Source organism: Notolabrus celidotus, chromosome 8, assembly GCF_009762535.1.
Source record: "Notolabrus celidotus isolate fNotCel1 chromosome 8, fNotCel1.pri, whole genome shotgun sequence".
Taxonomy (NCBI): Eukaryota; Metazoa; Chordata; class Actinopteri; order Labriformes; family Labridae; genus Notolabrus; species Notolabrus celidotus.
This window is the reverse complement of record NC_048279.1, coordinates 27,445,884-27,462,135: the sequence shown is the minus strand read 5'-3', so window position 1 is coordinate 27,462,135 and position 16,252 is coordinate 27,445,884. Positions and strand designations below refer to the sequence as shown.

Sequence of the window (16,252 nt, the reverse complement as noted above, 5' to 3'; positions counted from 1 at the left end):
TTCCTTCACGTTGAGTGTATACAATGCCAAGCACACACTTTTCCCATCAAGGCCTGCAGAGAGGGAACGAGGGAGTGCTCATCTCTTGTCAAACAAAAAAGGAATGAGGCAGAAAAACCGAGCGCTGAAAGCAAAATGTCTAAAACGATGAAGCCTTGTTAGTTTGAGGAAATGAGTTCTCTGTTTTCTGAGCACGAGTAACCAATTAACATTCACAGCTCTAATAAAAGTTGATTGGCTTTGGAATAATGCGCAACCAATTTTCCCCCTGTGTACGTGTTAATTAGTCGCAGTAAGCATATACAGTATGTATATTAGGGGGGGAATGTATGAGTATGTGCATTAAAAGGCGTGTATGTGCAGGCGTGCATGTTTGTGCATGTAATTGTCTGCGAAAACTGACCAATAGGAAGCAGCGAATTTTAGCTGCGTGACAGGAAAATATTATGAATGTAGTCGGAACATAATTATCTTTTTCCACAGAGAGGTTGGCTGATTTCCATGCTGTGTATATGTATGTCTTTGTGTGTGGGCATGTGTGTGTGCATGTCAAGGTCAAACAGAGAAGTCCAGCTAAGGGTCTGCTGTTCTTTTGTGTAACTCTATTGTGATTATCTGAGTGTGTGTTGATTGTCTTAACATGCACGGTTGTGTATTTCCTCCACTGATTGGCTCTGTAAGAACATTCAGTGTGCACGTTTGTGTGTGTGTGTTTAACTCTGGACTGACTGGCAGGACTATAAGGTGATTAGCTTGTCTGATATTTCATACCTCTCGTCCTCTCTCTCTAATTACATTGTGCTTTCTGAACCTGGTTTGCCTGCCAGACCTTCTCCCCAACAAACATCACTAATAGAGTTAAGGCCAGGCTGTCGTGTCATGTCAGAAATCATTTGGCTCATATCTATATTCATTACAGAGGAAGAAAAGGTAAAAAAAACAAGTGTAGCTGTGCAGTGTGTGTTAAACAGAAGAGAAGGAAGAATCCTTGTAGAGCAGCAGAGAACAACATATATAGTTGCGGTGGAATCAAAATGTGTGTGCGTGGTTTCTCAGACTAGATGTGATTGCTTCGTTTTTCTGCCATGGCAACGCTGCGCTGCAGGAGTTAAAAAAGAAAAAAAATAACTTTTACATTAAACATGTAAAACCCACACATTCAACAGACACAAACTCTGCTCCTTTATTCAGACTCTCTCCTTGTCTCTACTCATTTTCATCGTCACTCTTACCCACTGCTTCTGCATCAATCACACACACGTATTTGTACGCACACACACACACACGCGCACGCACGCACGCACACACGCACACACACACACACACACACACACACACACACACACACACACACACACACACACACACACTTTCAGAGAGTAGATGGACTGGTGCCAGCAGTATTTCTGATACTTTCTTTTGTCTTTGAAGCTCTTTGGACCAAATTGTTCCACAGATCATAAATGTCACATCATCCTTCCCCCTTTCTCTCTCCGTCTCTTTCTCCTTCTGTGCCTTTGTACCGTAATTGGCTTGGTGTGTGTGTGTATCAGTGTGTGTGGGTGTGTGTGTGTTTGGCATAAGATCAAATGCTTGTGGTTTTGTTTTATCATTTGACTCCATATAACTTTGAGTGCTTGGAATACCTCAACTAATGTCTTCTCTCTGTCTCTCATTTTCAGAGACCTGAGTGAGAACCAGATCCAATCGGTTCCAAGGAAGGCTTTCAGAGGAATCACCAGTGTCAAGAACCTGTAAGCACAACTACTCCTGCCTTTACTCTGCATCCTGTTATTATCAGGATTTATCTACAGTTTATTTTATTGTTCTGTTTAACCCCCTTAACCTCAATAAGTACAAAGTCTCACCTAATAACTCACATCTCCTCCTGTGCAGAGCGCTACATTTTAAAGAAGGTTTAATTTGTGGTAGATGCATGATATAATGAAGGTCCTAAGAATCTCATTTGAAGGAATTGTGCAGCCCAAAGTACAGTAAATCTACTCTGAAGGTCAAACATTTCTTATTGTGAGGGAAAAAATATAAATTGATTCCTAAAAATATCTCACAGAGTGGATTAAGATTATTTTACAATGTTAAAACTAGGGCTGTCACAATATATGTGGAAAACAAACAAATGTTGACATTGTGCTACAATCAAACACTAAGCATTAAGAAACCATATAACCAATGGTTTCAGAGTACAAGGTGGTAAACCAGAGAGAAGATGAAGAAGCAGCAGCAGCTCAGTAACCAGCTATCTAGCTAGCCTGTGCTGAGCTGTGGTGTGGGTCAAAACTTCAGCGCAAATCATGTCATAGGAGATGATAGTTAAAAGTGTTATTCCCCACCTTCACTCAAAAAGATTAGCTTGCTAGTTTAAGAGTTATTTGGATTCTGTCTAAAAAGAAGGGTTGTTTGTGGTCTAACACAAACTGTCCATCCCTGCACCAGTAAATGATTTTGATTAAATTGGCATATTGATGGCAGATCCTGGGCCTTGGGGATGTTTTGGGGATGTTTTGTTTATCTGCTCATTTGGTTGCCTTTTCACCAGTTATTTGTGTACTTGTTCTTTCTTTTACATTTGTTGTACCTTTATAGTCCGCCTCCCTTTGCTTATCGATCGATCAGATACAGACTGTAAGGGATTAACAGATCTAGATTACAGATACTTCCAACTTTCTCCACAGACATCAAAACCCACACAGTCCGAAAGTTCATCACTGCTGCTTTGAATTAAAAATGTATGTTTGATATTTACAGCTATTTGATAGTTTTATTATTAAATTAAGTTTCTGTTGTCCAGCTTCTGCTTGGATCCGGATAATCCAGATTTTTAATCCTACTCCAAAGTTTTCAACAACACAAACTAGAGTTGTTATCTGGATAAAGATAAAAACCAAGATTGGATTACCTGGTTGTATGCAATTATAGGCCTATATATTTTTGTTATGTCTTTAACATTCTGTTTTTAGATATAACCCAATCTGATAACATTTATCCTGATCAGATTATTCTAGAGCAACTGTGTCCTATACCTTGTCCTCACTTCTCAAAGTCCTCTACCCACCTCCTTTCTTTCCATCCCCACTTCACCCATCTTCATCTCCCCTCTCCTCCTCTCCCTCTCTTTCGGTCCTGAGAGGTTTTGTCCTTACATCAAGCGGTTCAATACCCCCCTGTCATTAATTCATGATGGCCTAATCACCAATAGTGTGATCAATACACTGCCCAATCAATGTCTGTCATCAATAACGGCTGATCAATCCTGCCTGATGCTGCAAAGGAAACTACAAGACACACTCTCGGGGGTAAACAAAGTCCTCAATGGAGAGCTCAATATGGGGAAGATGGAGTAGAGTAGAATAGAATAGATGATGTGTAGCACAGTTCAGGTTTATGAACATTTGCCTGACAACTTACTTCCTATGTTAGATTATGTAAGAGATGATGTAGTGACAAGCTGTTATGCATGTTAGAATCCCGACAGGTCGAGCAAGACCCTTAACAGAAGCAGAGAGGTCTTGTCTCACCCTGAAGCCACTGAAAAGCACTGATTAGCAAAGACAAGCAAGCAGCCAGAGACAGTAAACTGCCTGAATATATTTCAAGTACACACAACCAGCCAAACACATCATGCATCACCTCTAAATGTGCACTTAAATTAAAGTTCTATGTTCTTAAAGCACTTTTTCATCGGGCAATCTGTGAACTGATTAATATGCATCTTCCTACAGATCAGCAATTCTGGTTAGTTTCCTGTCCCAAGTGTGATGTAAGTTCAATATGGATGCCAAAGTCCACAGGAGATTATTACTCTCAAGTTAAATGGACCTGAAAGAGCTTGTGCTTTATACCGCTGAGTGTGTATGACTTAGTGTGTATGTATATATACGTGAGCAGGTGTCAGCTCTCATGGCAGGGCTCCAAACGTTTGAGTTCAGGTTTTAATCCACTTTATTTTTGACACGGAAATGCTACTCAACATCTTACATCTTTTACCTTAGGTACGTCACTGCCATGTGAAGCACCAGGGAAGTCCTAATTATGTTATTATTAATATCTTTACCTGTGTTTATCCAGGTAAAGTTTGCTGAGCTCGTCTTTTATATTTCCCTGCATTACATTCATACAGTAACATACAGTTACACCCGTGCCCAGTGTAACCACAAACTCCTCTGGTTCTCCCACTGAGACACTCCAGTAAAGAGAAGGTGAAATATAACAAACAATAAGTTCCCAGAATTTGCACATTGGATATATTCCACTCTAAAAAGCTGCACCCTGCCCTTACCTTTTTAACACCTCACTCTCTCCTCACTTTCTGCCAAAGCCATGAAGTCATATCAATCAAATTTGACGGTAAAATTGTCTCTTCCCCCGTTAAAATGTTTTCCGCTAAATTGCTTTGACCTACAAAATGAATCATTTAACTTTTTTCTTGCCAAAATTTGGAGTGAGTCAGGCTTATGAAGATCGTTCTTTTCGTCCTCCCCTTTCCTCTCCTCCACGTCCTTCTTTCCTACTTCCTCCTCCTCTTTTCTTCCTCCCTCCACATTCACCTTCCCCTTTTTCTTCCCACTAAAATGGCATCCTTTCCTACTTACTATGTCTTCCATCACCTCCTGCTTTCTCCCTTCATCTGTCATCATGTCTTTAGTTGCTGTCCTCCTAGCTAACAATTTTACTGTCCCTTCATCATTTTTCTTCTTCTTGTTTCTCTTATCCCATCATTTGTCTCTCAGTCTTTTGTCTGACCCTCTTGGTCTTTTTCAATTGATCTTTTTCTACTGCTACTGCTACTGTCTTTTTCTCGTTTGATTTTTCCTTCCACCCACAGGATTTTTTTTATTCTGAAAGAGGTGGAAACACATGAATTTCCTCTGTAATATGAAAGTTCATAATCAAAATATTTTATTTTATTACAAATGTTTATCTTTCAAAAAATTGTTAACAAGATTACATTTAAAAACACTAATTTAACATGATAAATATCCAATTTACACTGAATTAATGCACATTTCATAACGTTTGGGTTGCTCTGAAACCCTAAAGTCCAGCATTTGATTAAACTCCTCGTTTTTGAAATACAGTTACATTTCTAGCATGCTATTAGTTGATAAACAGAAAAGTAGACAGCTTTTGATTTGTCACCAAAACCTTCAGCATGGTAATTTATGATGATTTCAGACCACCCAGGACATATAAACCTAAAGCACAACATAAAAAATGCTACAATAGTCTGCATAACTGCAAAAGAATAGTACAGAATATGGATGTCTTGCGACCATCATTCATTGGTTTCCAAATAGATGTGTAGCCCACGGATGGCGGTCACAACATTAGGAATGTTCATGTGGTCCAGTCGAAATTCATAGTGTGCAGTTTATTCTGTATACAAGACTGGCCAGAATGTTCAAGCACAGGACTGGAGCTCACTAGCCATACTAACTACAGAGAAGTGGAGCTCGCCAGCAACAATTGAGATACGTGTGTTAAAAAAAACCTGCTAACTGATGCTGTAGCCCTATTTGTAAAAAATCTGTATTTGTTCTTAGCTCAGCTGGTACTTTAAGTGTTGGGAGACAAATACAATTTTACTATGGACAAAACCGGTTTAATTGATTTCTTCTTTTTCCTTATCATTTCCCATTTCTTCATAAATTAACTTCTACAGTCCCTCCGTTTTTCCACTAATCTGCTGTCCATCCGTTTCCTCATTTTTCACCATCCCTCCAGCTAGCCATCCCCTTAAATTCTCTTTCTCTCGCCACAAATATCCCTTCTTTTCCTTTTTTCCACCTTCCTCCTCTCCATCCCTCCCTCCATTAGACAAGGTGACTCCTGCAGTGAAATGCTCCAGTCCTCCATTTTACCACGGAGGGAAAAAAATCGCATGACATTCTGTCCCTGGTGGACACAGCATTGATTTTCTCATATGTCTCTCTCTCTTTCTTTCTCTCTCTCGCTCTCTCACTTTGTCTCTATTCATCTCACTCTCACTTTATCCCTCTCCACCTCTTTCTTTGTCTCTCTCTCTTTTTATGTCTCCTACCCTTTCTGTCTCCACCTACCTGTCTCTCTTTTTGTTGTTCCCTTTCATGCTGCCTGGTGGCTAGTGTTGTTTCCTACGGCGTTCATTGCACTCTTCTTCACACACACAAACACACACACACACACACACACACACACACACACACACACACACACACACACACACACACACACACACACAAAGACACACACACACACACATATATACTCTAGGACCCTCTCGACCCAGCTATCAGATTGACTGCTTTGCTGAAACTGCCAAGAAACTGGCAAATACGATTACCGTAGGCTCCTGCTAACCTAAGGAGACAGGTTTATGCCATATATCTGAGCCTAGATGTTTGTGGGTGTGTATGTGTGTTCTTGTCTATACATTGTGCTGACTGCTGCTCCTGTCAGTCCCTAAACTCAGCCTGTCAGTCAAACTATAGATGATAAGGTAAATGTGGAGTTGGAGTGGATGGAAAGGGCTGTGCCAAAATTCTTCACACACGCTTCTTGTTTTATGGTTTTATCGACTGTACAAAATATTCTAGATTCTTATTGTATCTAATCATATAGAACCAGATTTATTTTGAAATCTAATCTGGCTTCATCGTGTTGTGTCGTGTCTGGCTTTGTCTTGCTTTGCCAGGGAAGTCATCACATTAGCGACACCGGTGAATGTCCAACAATGTGCTTTCTTTGGCATCTAGCTCCTCTGATGCCTTTGATGCTCCGGAGCTTGTAACAAAGTCAGAGGGTAGAAGGGGGAATGCTTGATCTCTCCAGTTTAAAATAAGGTTGCCAGGGATGGGGATGGAATGCCAGTTCTATTAAGGACCCAGTTCCGTATTTTTCAAACCCTGTAAATCCTAAACCTTTGAGTTTATTGATTCTGCCATCAAGTCTTCTTGGTCCTATGATGTAACATTGTGTAATTTGGATCAAATCAATGGTACAAAAACAAAGACACACTGTAAATAGAAGTTTTGAATAGGAATGAACTACCAGCCAACAAGTTTTTAACTATGCAGAGAAAAATTCTAGTAGTCACCTGTTTACAAGGATAGGTCTGAAGTTTGGCTACATTTTACTTAAGCAAAAGTTAAGGAGGAAGAAAAATGCAATTTATGTTGCTTAAATTAGTTCTTACAAGGGGTGAACACAACATCCATGGTTGAGCACATCATAATTGTGCTTCAAAGTAAACAAATTGTAGATGTACTCATGTCTTTCTTTGGGTTGGAAAAAGTCAAGTCATCCTCTGTATTCAAAGCAGCAAGTTCACCCAAACTTTGTTACAAGTCTAGTTGGGTAAAAGTCCAATATTGAAATGCATGTTGAAATGGACAGGATTAAAGCTTGTGAGCTCAGTAAACATGGTAACATCAGATTAGATTATGGTGTGTACAAGTGGGGTCAAGAAAATGGCTGTAGGGTAAATAAGTGTTGTAAATAAAATGTCATCAGTATAAGACAAACCAATTAGGTTACACCACATAACGTAAACTCATAGGTTTAATTTGAGCATTATGAAACCTCATTAATGGTATAAATATCAATAAAAAAATAAACAATCCCAAACTCTAATAGTCACCCCATTCCTTCAACTTTTCCATGTAAGGTGTAGTGACAGGCTCAGACTGGCAATCTGGCATATCACTGAAATATCAGTCAGTAATATGACCACTGTAATTAAACAACTTCTAAGAAGGTTTTTTATTTTAACTGGCACCCTGAGTATTTAAGTGATTAATAACCACTACTGTAAATGTCAAGATACCTGCTTCTCTCTTCAGATGGATTTGCCTAAGCTTAACCATTTTGTACATTTTCCCTCATCTACTCTGTGATGTTAAGTGCTGCAAGCCTCACATCTGTTAGCTGTGTTTTTTTTCCTTTAGTTCAGCCTGTGTTGATGCTTATTCAATGTCTGCGTCCCTGTTACCAACAACTACTACACTCCAGTCAACAAAATGTTCCCTAATGATGCAAAACCATTTAATTAAGTAACATTGTGTTCTCAGGCAGGTCTGTCTCCTTCATGCTGTTTTAAATATATATAGATAGGTTTAAGAAAGTTAGCTGTTTAAAAGTGACAATCTCAGGGCAAAGCAGTTAAAGCTGGAGTTCAATTAGCCATGTATAGAATGTTCATTAACATTTACCCCCCATAGTGTTACTGGAGAGTCCATTAAAGAATAGAAATATGTAGCAAGTCAAGACAGTGTTGCACATGTTGCACAGAGCTCGCCTAAATGGAAGGGCTTACATCCCATCTCATTCAGTTCAATTTAAATTGTATTTATCCCGCAGGGTGAGGCCATTTGAGACAAGCTGGTTTGAAGACATAACAATTAAAATTAAGACAAACAATTAAGTCAGTAACTCAAATACAACCCAGAGTGCTAACTTTGTGTTCACATAAACATAAAATCCAAATAAAAGAAGGTATTAAAAAGACGAGAATGCTCATTACAAAAAGAGCTTCATACACTCACAGACCTCAGACTACGTTGCTAAAATGTACTGAATGATTTAGATTGTTCTTTACTGTCATAGAAAAAGCTTATGAATAAAAAAAATGTGTATGAGAAGATTTTCTTGACATATTTTTCTGTGACTTTAACTAGCTTGATGCAGTGAATAAAATAAATTAAATGAATCATCAGTTGTAGATGAAGTAGCCTGGAGCCCTACTTGAGTAAAAGTACATGGGTAGCAGCAGAAAATGAAAGTGAAAGTCAGCCATTGAAATATCACTAGAGCTAAAGCTGATATTCATGATATTCAAACGTTATTTACTGAGATTATTTGAACTAAAGCACGGGTTCTTACATTTTTTCACACAAGGCCCCAAGAAGAGTGTGTTGTGTCCCTGGGACCCAGTTTAGATAATTACATATGGAATCACCAAAAGATCTACATGCACAGCATAAACCAATGATAAAAAGATGTGCCAAAACCATAAACACAAAATGTATATGACATGATTTAATTTGTTTTAGTCGAAGCTTCACATACAATGCTACATTATCAATGAACAGAGGGCCACTTAATTTACTGAGAGTTGGCTGCGCTTAGAGATGATGCACTAAGACAATGTGGCAGCTACTTGAGATTTAGTCTTAGTCTCAGTTTTTAGACTAAAATGTCTGTTAGTTTTAGTCACATTTGAGTCTTTTTGCCTTTTACCAAAACTCTTTAAGTCTGGGTTTTACTAGAAAAGTCTTTACATTACATACATTACTTTTAGTCAAAAGGTTTTCTCTCTTTAAACTCAGTTATTTAGCCGATCAGAGTATCATAGTGTCAAGGTTGTACCAAGTGTTCCAATCTGCAACATTTCACTCTCTTAACACTTTTACTTGTGCAATATCTCCGTGGAATAATTTAGCCTAGACTTGCCCACAAACGTGACGTTGCTGGGCTGTCCCTGCTGATCCAGTGGGTGAGAAAAGTGCATTACTCAGATAAAAGTGGTCATAGAGGAATGTTCCTTTCTCCAACTCAAGAAGAAAAAAATAATCACTCTTCATGGAATAAACGTAGAAGTTGACAGAAATATATGAACTCAAGTCAAATAGAGATATTCCCAGAAAACATTTTGGGACACAGTTGTGTAATGTATTGAATTAATAGAGCCATGTCCCAGTTTCTAACTTGTTAAAGCCAAAAGTAAAAGTAAAATAATCCATAATAAAATATACACAAAACACCATAATATGTTAAGATTCTGCTATAACATTCAAACTATAGCTTTTTGAGACGTATACAAATGGATGATTTTTAGTAGCTAGCTTATTTTAACAGTGAAGGAAAACAGCAGCGGAGATAAATGTGTTCAATCAAAGTTACTGTACGTGTGTACAGTTGTCTTCACGCCTAAATCACAACATATGTGAGTCACCCATGCTGGAAGGCATATAGCTGTGGTTGGATTACAGAGAAGCATGGAGGCATCAGATAAGGTACAGCTGTTTCATATGCCCTCACATTACACCTCAGTGCCCACACAGACACGCTCTTTATCTTCAGCAGCCATCGCGTCCTCATATCGTACCTTGTTTTCCATCTGCCTGCCTTCTCGCTCTCTTACCCACTTTTTCATTGTGATCAAATTTAATTCATTTCTCCCACCGGGTCCACCCGTGCTCAACATCCACACACCGGCGCTGTTTGTACCTTCAGGTGTTTGGAAGAATGTTTTCACAGAATGTTATATGAAATACTTCGGACGATACAGCCATACTGTACACAAACGGAAAGAAGAACTAACCCCATGGCTTTGCTTCTATACTTCTCTCCTTCCTGTCTTCCTCTCATTTCTCTTATCCCTCATAAAACGCCTCCACACTTCACGCTTCCCTACCCACAATGCAGTGCAGGATGGCCGTTTGTTTGAATTATGACTACAGCGCCTTAGAGAGAGGTGAGAACACTGTGTTGTCTGCGTGCAAGAAAACACACACGTTTTTGACCCTTTCTCTGTTGTTGCTGATATTTGCCTTTAGTTGTTTTTACGTATACCACACATGACAAAGCCAGACATATATCTGCTGTGAGGGGTTTGAAATGATTACAAAAATACTTCATCATAGGCTTCCTTTAGATATCAATACATTAAGGTGGCACTAGAAACAATAATGCAAGCAGTCATCCATCAAATCTGTTTTTCATTCAAACAATCATTGCCCTGGATTGACATAAAGAGTGATGGGGATGTTTACTCAGAATTAGGGATGTTGCAGTATACTGGTATGGACAATAACTGCCCTTTAAAAAAAAAAGTATATTGTGCTAAAAATAAGCTTACATTAATACTGTGTAAATAATGGGTTCATTGTAGGGGGGTAGTGGTTCATTATGCAGGTTGCCATCTGCCGTAAAATGGAGGGGAGATAAAGAAGAAGCAGCAGAAGAAGACTCTGAAACCAGCTAGCCAGCTAGCCTTGACTGCAATGTGTGGATACTACTGCAGCATAAATCATGTCAGAGGAGATGACAGATAATAGTAAAGTAGTCTTCCCACACCCATCGGTAATATTGAGGTAAAATCTGATATTGTATTATATGCCCTACATTAGCATATACGTTCCATCTTAAGAAGCAGGATGTGTGTAATACATTAGAAGTTGTGAAAAACGGGTCACTGGTGGCCTAGCGGTCTAAGCGCCCCACATACAGAGGCTACAGTCCTCGTTGCAGGGGTCGCCGGTTCGACTCCCGGACAGTTGACCATTTCCTGCATGTCTTCCCCAAATCTCTCTACTCCCCACATTTCCTGTCTCTCTTCAGCTGTCCTATAAAATAAGGCAAAAAATAAATTAAAAAAACGTTGTGACAAACACATACAGAAATAGGCCAGAGAAAGTGACTACAACTTTGTCTGAATTGTAGTTTTTATCATGACAGTGTCCTACCAAAAGTTTTAAATATCATCTCTGTGATGGGATATGTAGTTTCGGGAAAAAACAACATTCAGTGTGTAGTTTCAAATAGAACTGGCTACAAAACTTCTGCTTATATTTCCTTGAAAGTGTACCAGGTTCGACTTGAATTTTAATTGTACACAAATGCGTTCCCTCTACTGTGTTTCTTTAGTAACAGAGTTATAAAATCATAAATCATTGTCAAGCAAATGTAAGTTTATATTCAGTTTGTCTCATTTGATTTGCAAAACAGACCTAGATTGAAAGCCCCTTGATGTCCCTGACAGCATAAATTAATCTCAAAAGTAGACTAAAGAGTTGGGCTTATTATCATGTGAAAAACATGTCATGACTTCCTTTACCCTTGAATATCACTAAAAGCAAGCTCTCTATTTGCAAGTCAAAGACCTCACCTTATTTTGGTGGGAATAAATAGGTATTTTATATTCTTAAAGTTACAAAATGTATTCTACTGGAGTTGTGTTCAGTCCATAAAGAAGGACAACACTTGTCAGTAGTCCATGTAAACTACAGGTTCACAGGGGACATCTTCTATCATCACATGAAGAAGTACTGAGTGCTACAGGTGAACAGTTGAGACGAATAAACACTCGTGGGCCTTCCACTTTAAATTTTTAGTATGGTAGATATCTTCATTCAAGGACATCTCACACAGAGTTCTAACAAGGGGGCAAACAAGACATCAGTAAATGCCTTTGAAATGTTCAACCTTCCTTTAACTTCTTAAATACACGTGCTTATGAGCCAACATAGCTATTTTAAAGAAGACAGGGTACAAACTCCTGTCTCTGTTCCCAAGCCAGACACCTAAAAGCTTCTTCCATCTATGCAACCGAGATCAGACAGGCAACATATTCTCAAGATGTTTTGTCCTTCAATAATTCTTGATGGCAGCTAAGGTAGCCTATTTGCGGCTCAGGTTTCTGCAATATTCACCTTGGTTTGGTTACAGGACCTCATATGTTGAATATGAACCACCAAGACAAAAAGAATAAATGCAGGACATGAACTTTATCATTTGGCATTAGATTTGGTTGTGCTACACACTCATTCACTGTCAGACTTCCAAATGCCACCACTACTCACTCCTTATTGTGTCCATTCTTTATCAAACACATGTATCTGCAGTGGTCAAAAGAAAAATCTCTCCCCCCTGTCATGAATTGAGCAGTTTGTCTTGGTTTCAACGTTTGATAAAGCACAGTCTTGGAGCCCATCACTGCTGATCATCTGATGATAGTATACAATATATGCCTGTGGAGGGGATGCCAACTTTTCCCCAAATCTGGTGTAGCCAACAGTAGTGTCAAATTACTTCCAGCCAAGTATTCATTTGCAATGTCGTGATTGTCTACAGCATAAAGGCTGCCATTTTTTACTCAATTACATTCCCAGAGTGGCGCACGTTCAACTGTTTGAAGTAGGTATCTGTTTCACAGCAGACGATAAATTACACAGAGGTTTCAATCCGGCCTAAGTCAGTGGTTTGAGCCAGAAATAGAAACCAATTCTGGGGAATTTACTGACAATTTAGAGGTCTAAAGTCTGCTGAAATGACAACATTGTGATGTAGATTTCTGAAAAATAAAATGCAAACTCTGTTAGGTCTGTCTTGAAGGATAATAGACAGCTTTTAAACTGTCTGTTTGTTGGAAGAAGAATTGAGTGATAATTTCCAATGCATTCCAGATAGTCTGGAAATCTAAATGCTGCGCAACACGGTGTCAAACTGATTCACTCTACATATTTATGGGAAATCTGCGAATAGAAAATAAACGAAGCATTATTTGTTGATATACATTTGGACAGAAACCCGGCTAGTGCTTCGTTCTTCCCTTTCTGTGTCCTTCAATGTATTACTCGGTCAGTAGTGGTTGCTCACTGATGGATTCAAGCTGGCTGTGTGTGTTTTCATGTGTGTGTGTGCCTCCCTCTTCTCCAGATGGTACAGAGGGAAGCTTTGAATCAGTTTGCCAATAGGCCGTATGATGGACATGGTTAAACACACTAACTAATTATATGAAGGGAAATCATTTTTGGACCCCACTGTAACAAACACCTATGGTCGGAAAACACAAACACCTCACATGCACAAGGACTATAAACGCAACACAGTGGTGCAAACTCAGAGCGCTCACTCCCACACAGAGACACAAAGGACACCCTCATTCCAGATTGATACCAATCATGTCACTGCTAATCAGGGTGCTTGGTGAACAAAGCTGTCAGAGGAATCCAATCATATCACAGATGATGGGATCGTTTGCTGTGGATGACGATGGCAGATGAAGTACATGGCCGCCAATATGAATGCACCAGTTAACCTCAATTCTGTGTAAATTAAAGATCTGAGGTCTCTCGAGCATACGGATTACATGTCCTTAAAATTCAGAAACACAACCCTGTAGAGTTAAGTCAAAAGACTGAAGACAGTGCGTCAGTTATGTGACGGTCTTTGTTATTTAAAGCGTGGTGGGAATCCTTCAGGTTTCTATAAAGTAACTGGTGGACAATGGAGACGAAGAATACTTGTAGGAGTTCAAATTCAAACTATTAATGTGGTTGGTGTCTTCATTTATGGACATCTATGCAAGTCTTCACATAAAAACAGGAAAAGTATGTTTTTACCTGATTTAACTTTGACTTCTGTGAGTAACCAGACATTTTTTTGGCACCAATGTTTTTTTTTGTTGGTTTTTTTTGAGGAAGATGGTCCCTAATCTTATCGCCTTACTATCGCCAGACAACAACAATGATATCAGACAATTCTGACAATTCCAAGGATATGCTTGGTGAAATTTTTTTCACACCATAATTTGACATTTTGCTTTCAAGTATGCTTCACCAAACTGTATGGTACTTTTTGGGAAAAAGTGTATTTGAATGCAGAGGAACCTTCAAGTAAGCTACAGCAAATTTTACAACCTCATAGAATACATTATGTAAAGTTTTTGAACAATAGTTGCATGAAGTGGACTTAAATCTTCTGCATGGTTGGTTATGCAGTTATTGTTTACAAAACATGGATGGCTAAAGCGCCCCTGAAATCAAAGCCAAAACTTTACAGCACCACATGGTCACTGGCTACAGTATATGTTCCAAATCCCATCTGCTCTATTATAACAGATGGGTCAGCTGGGTCAAGCTAGAAAATTAAACTATACTACTTTTTAAACATTTGTACTGTCATAGCTGTTTAATTTTTTCATGCTAATTGATATGCAGGTGTTGTTATGTTTCAATTAGTTATTTAATGGTATCTGCAGTGGTCATTACCAGATTAGTAGATTAGAAAAGAAATGGAAACATTACTAACGCAACACAAGAGTCATTGAACTTTCTATAGCTGTGAGTGTCTGCTTCAAGCCTACACAAGATGTTGTTCAGCTGCGCACTTTGCCGACCTGAGGGATCTTTGACATTTTATCAGTAAGATAGATGTGTGTTTCTTTCGCGGCTGGGTTGTGCCAGTAGTCCTGGTGTTTCACCAGCCAGACCGCTTCTGTGCATGCTGAAGCTCCAAATGACATCACCAGCACAATAAGTCAGCGCCCAGTGGGATGAGATGGAGGTGCACTGTTCTGTTCCTGTTGATATACAGAAAACAGTTGTACCCAACACTCACCAACAACCACCACCTGTTTTCTGCATGCCAACATTAAGGCTGCTGTACTCCCAGAACTGGCTCTTAACCTCAGCATTATTTATACATCAATATGATCATAGATAACTTGGCTGCACCACAGAGGAATGTCTTGGCCGGTACACTAAACCTTGGTCTTATACTTCACACCCAGTGTTACCAAAAGGGCAGTATTGCTTTAAAAACAACAGTCAACTTTGGCAGTGCCACATGTCTCCATATGGCTTATTGGGCTGCATGCCAGTTTGCCTTACAAAAAAAAAAAACATGACTTTTAATTACATCTAGCACAAACATGGCACAACCATATGTCGGTATGATCCCTGGACTCACTATATTTTAGTCTCATGTCATTAAACAGATGCTCATACTCACAGCTCCCTTCCAAGAAGTAGAGGAGAGTATAAGTAAAAGCTTTGCTTCTAACAAGGGCACACATCCTTATTGGTCATACCCATTGTACTCTAATAAAACAGAACTCTGGTTACGCTCTCCATATTCATGATCCATGTGATTTTTACCAGTCGTACTCAATTAATCAAGTGCAACATGGCAAAGGCCGTAAATAACTTATCCCTGAATCACCTCTATGATATAATTGCGTTGCATCGAATCAGATTAAAACATCTCATCAGTCTCTGGGAGCCTTTGGAGGGTGAAAAATAATTATGTTCCAAGCCAAACCTGGCCTGTGGGCACAGACTTGTTTGGTATTTACTGTCTTGCGTCCAAACTGAACCCATGCCAACCGTTTACCACCAGCAGTTGGTCAATATCAGAAAGAAGTATGAAAAATGGGCACTGTGCCTTGAACTGCTTTCCCCTGGCTTGTTCTTGAGAAGCATACAGTTTTGCCATATAGGTTGGCAACTTATACCACATTTTCCATTTAAATCTTCCAATTTGATATATTTTCCCTTAATTTTGAGACTTTTTTCCGCTGTAAATTCACAACATTCAGTTTTTAGTAACTTTTTAATGTTTATTTTCATGTTTCTTTGAACTTAAACACACTGCATTCAAGTATTTATTTGATCTGCTGCTTTGAAATGCAGCCACATTTTGAGGTGCACTTGTGATGTAGTACGGTAAGTACATTTTTTCACATCCTCTGAGG

General features: G+C 39.1%; 1 protein-coding gene across 2 annotated transcripts in view; it reads left to right on the top strand.

Annotated features, from left to right (window-relative positions):
• The window catches only part of slit3 (slit homolog 3 (Drosophila)), a 316,661-nt gene that overhangs the window by 178,040 nt on the left and 122,369 nt on the right, over positions 1 to 16,252 (top strand). For both annotated transcript variants that reach the window (XM_034690744.1, XM_034690743.1), the window contains one exon: positions 1,683 to 1,754. In XM_034690744.1, coding sequence (XP_034546635.1) covers positions 1,683 to 1,754 — 72 coding nt within the window. The remainder of the gene's footprint in view (positions 1 to 1,682; positions 1,755 to 16,252) is intronic.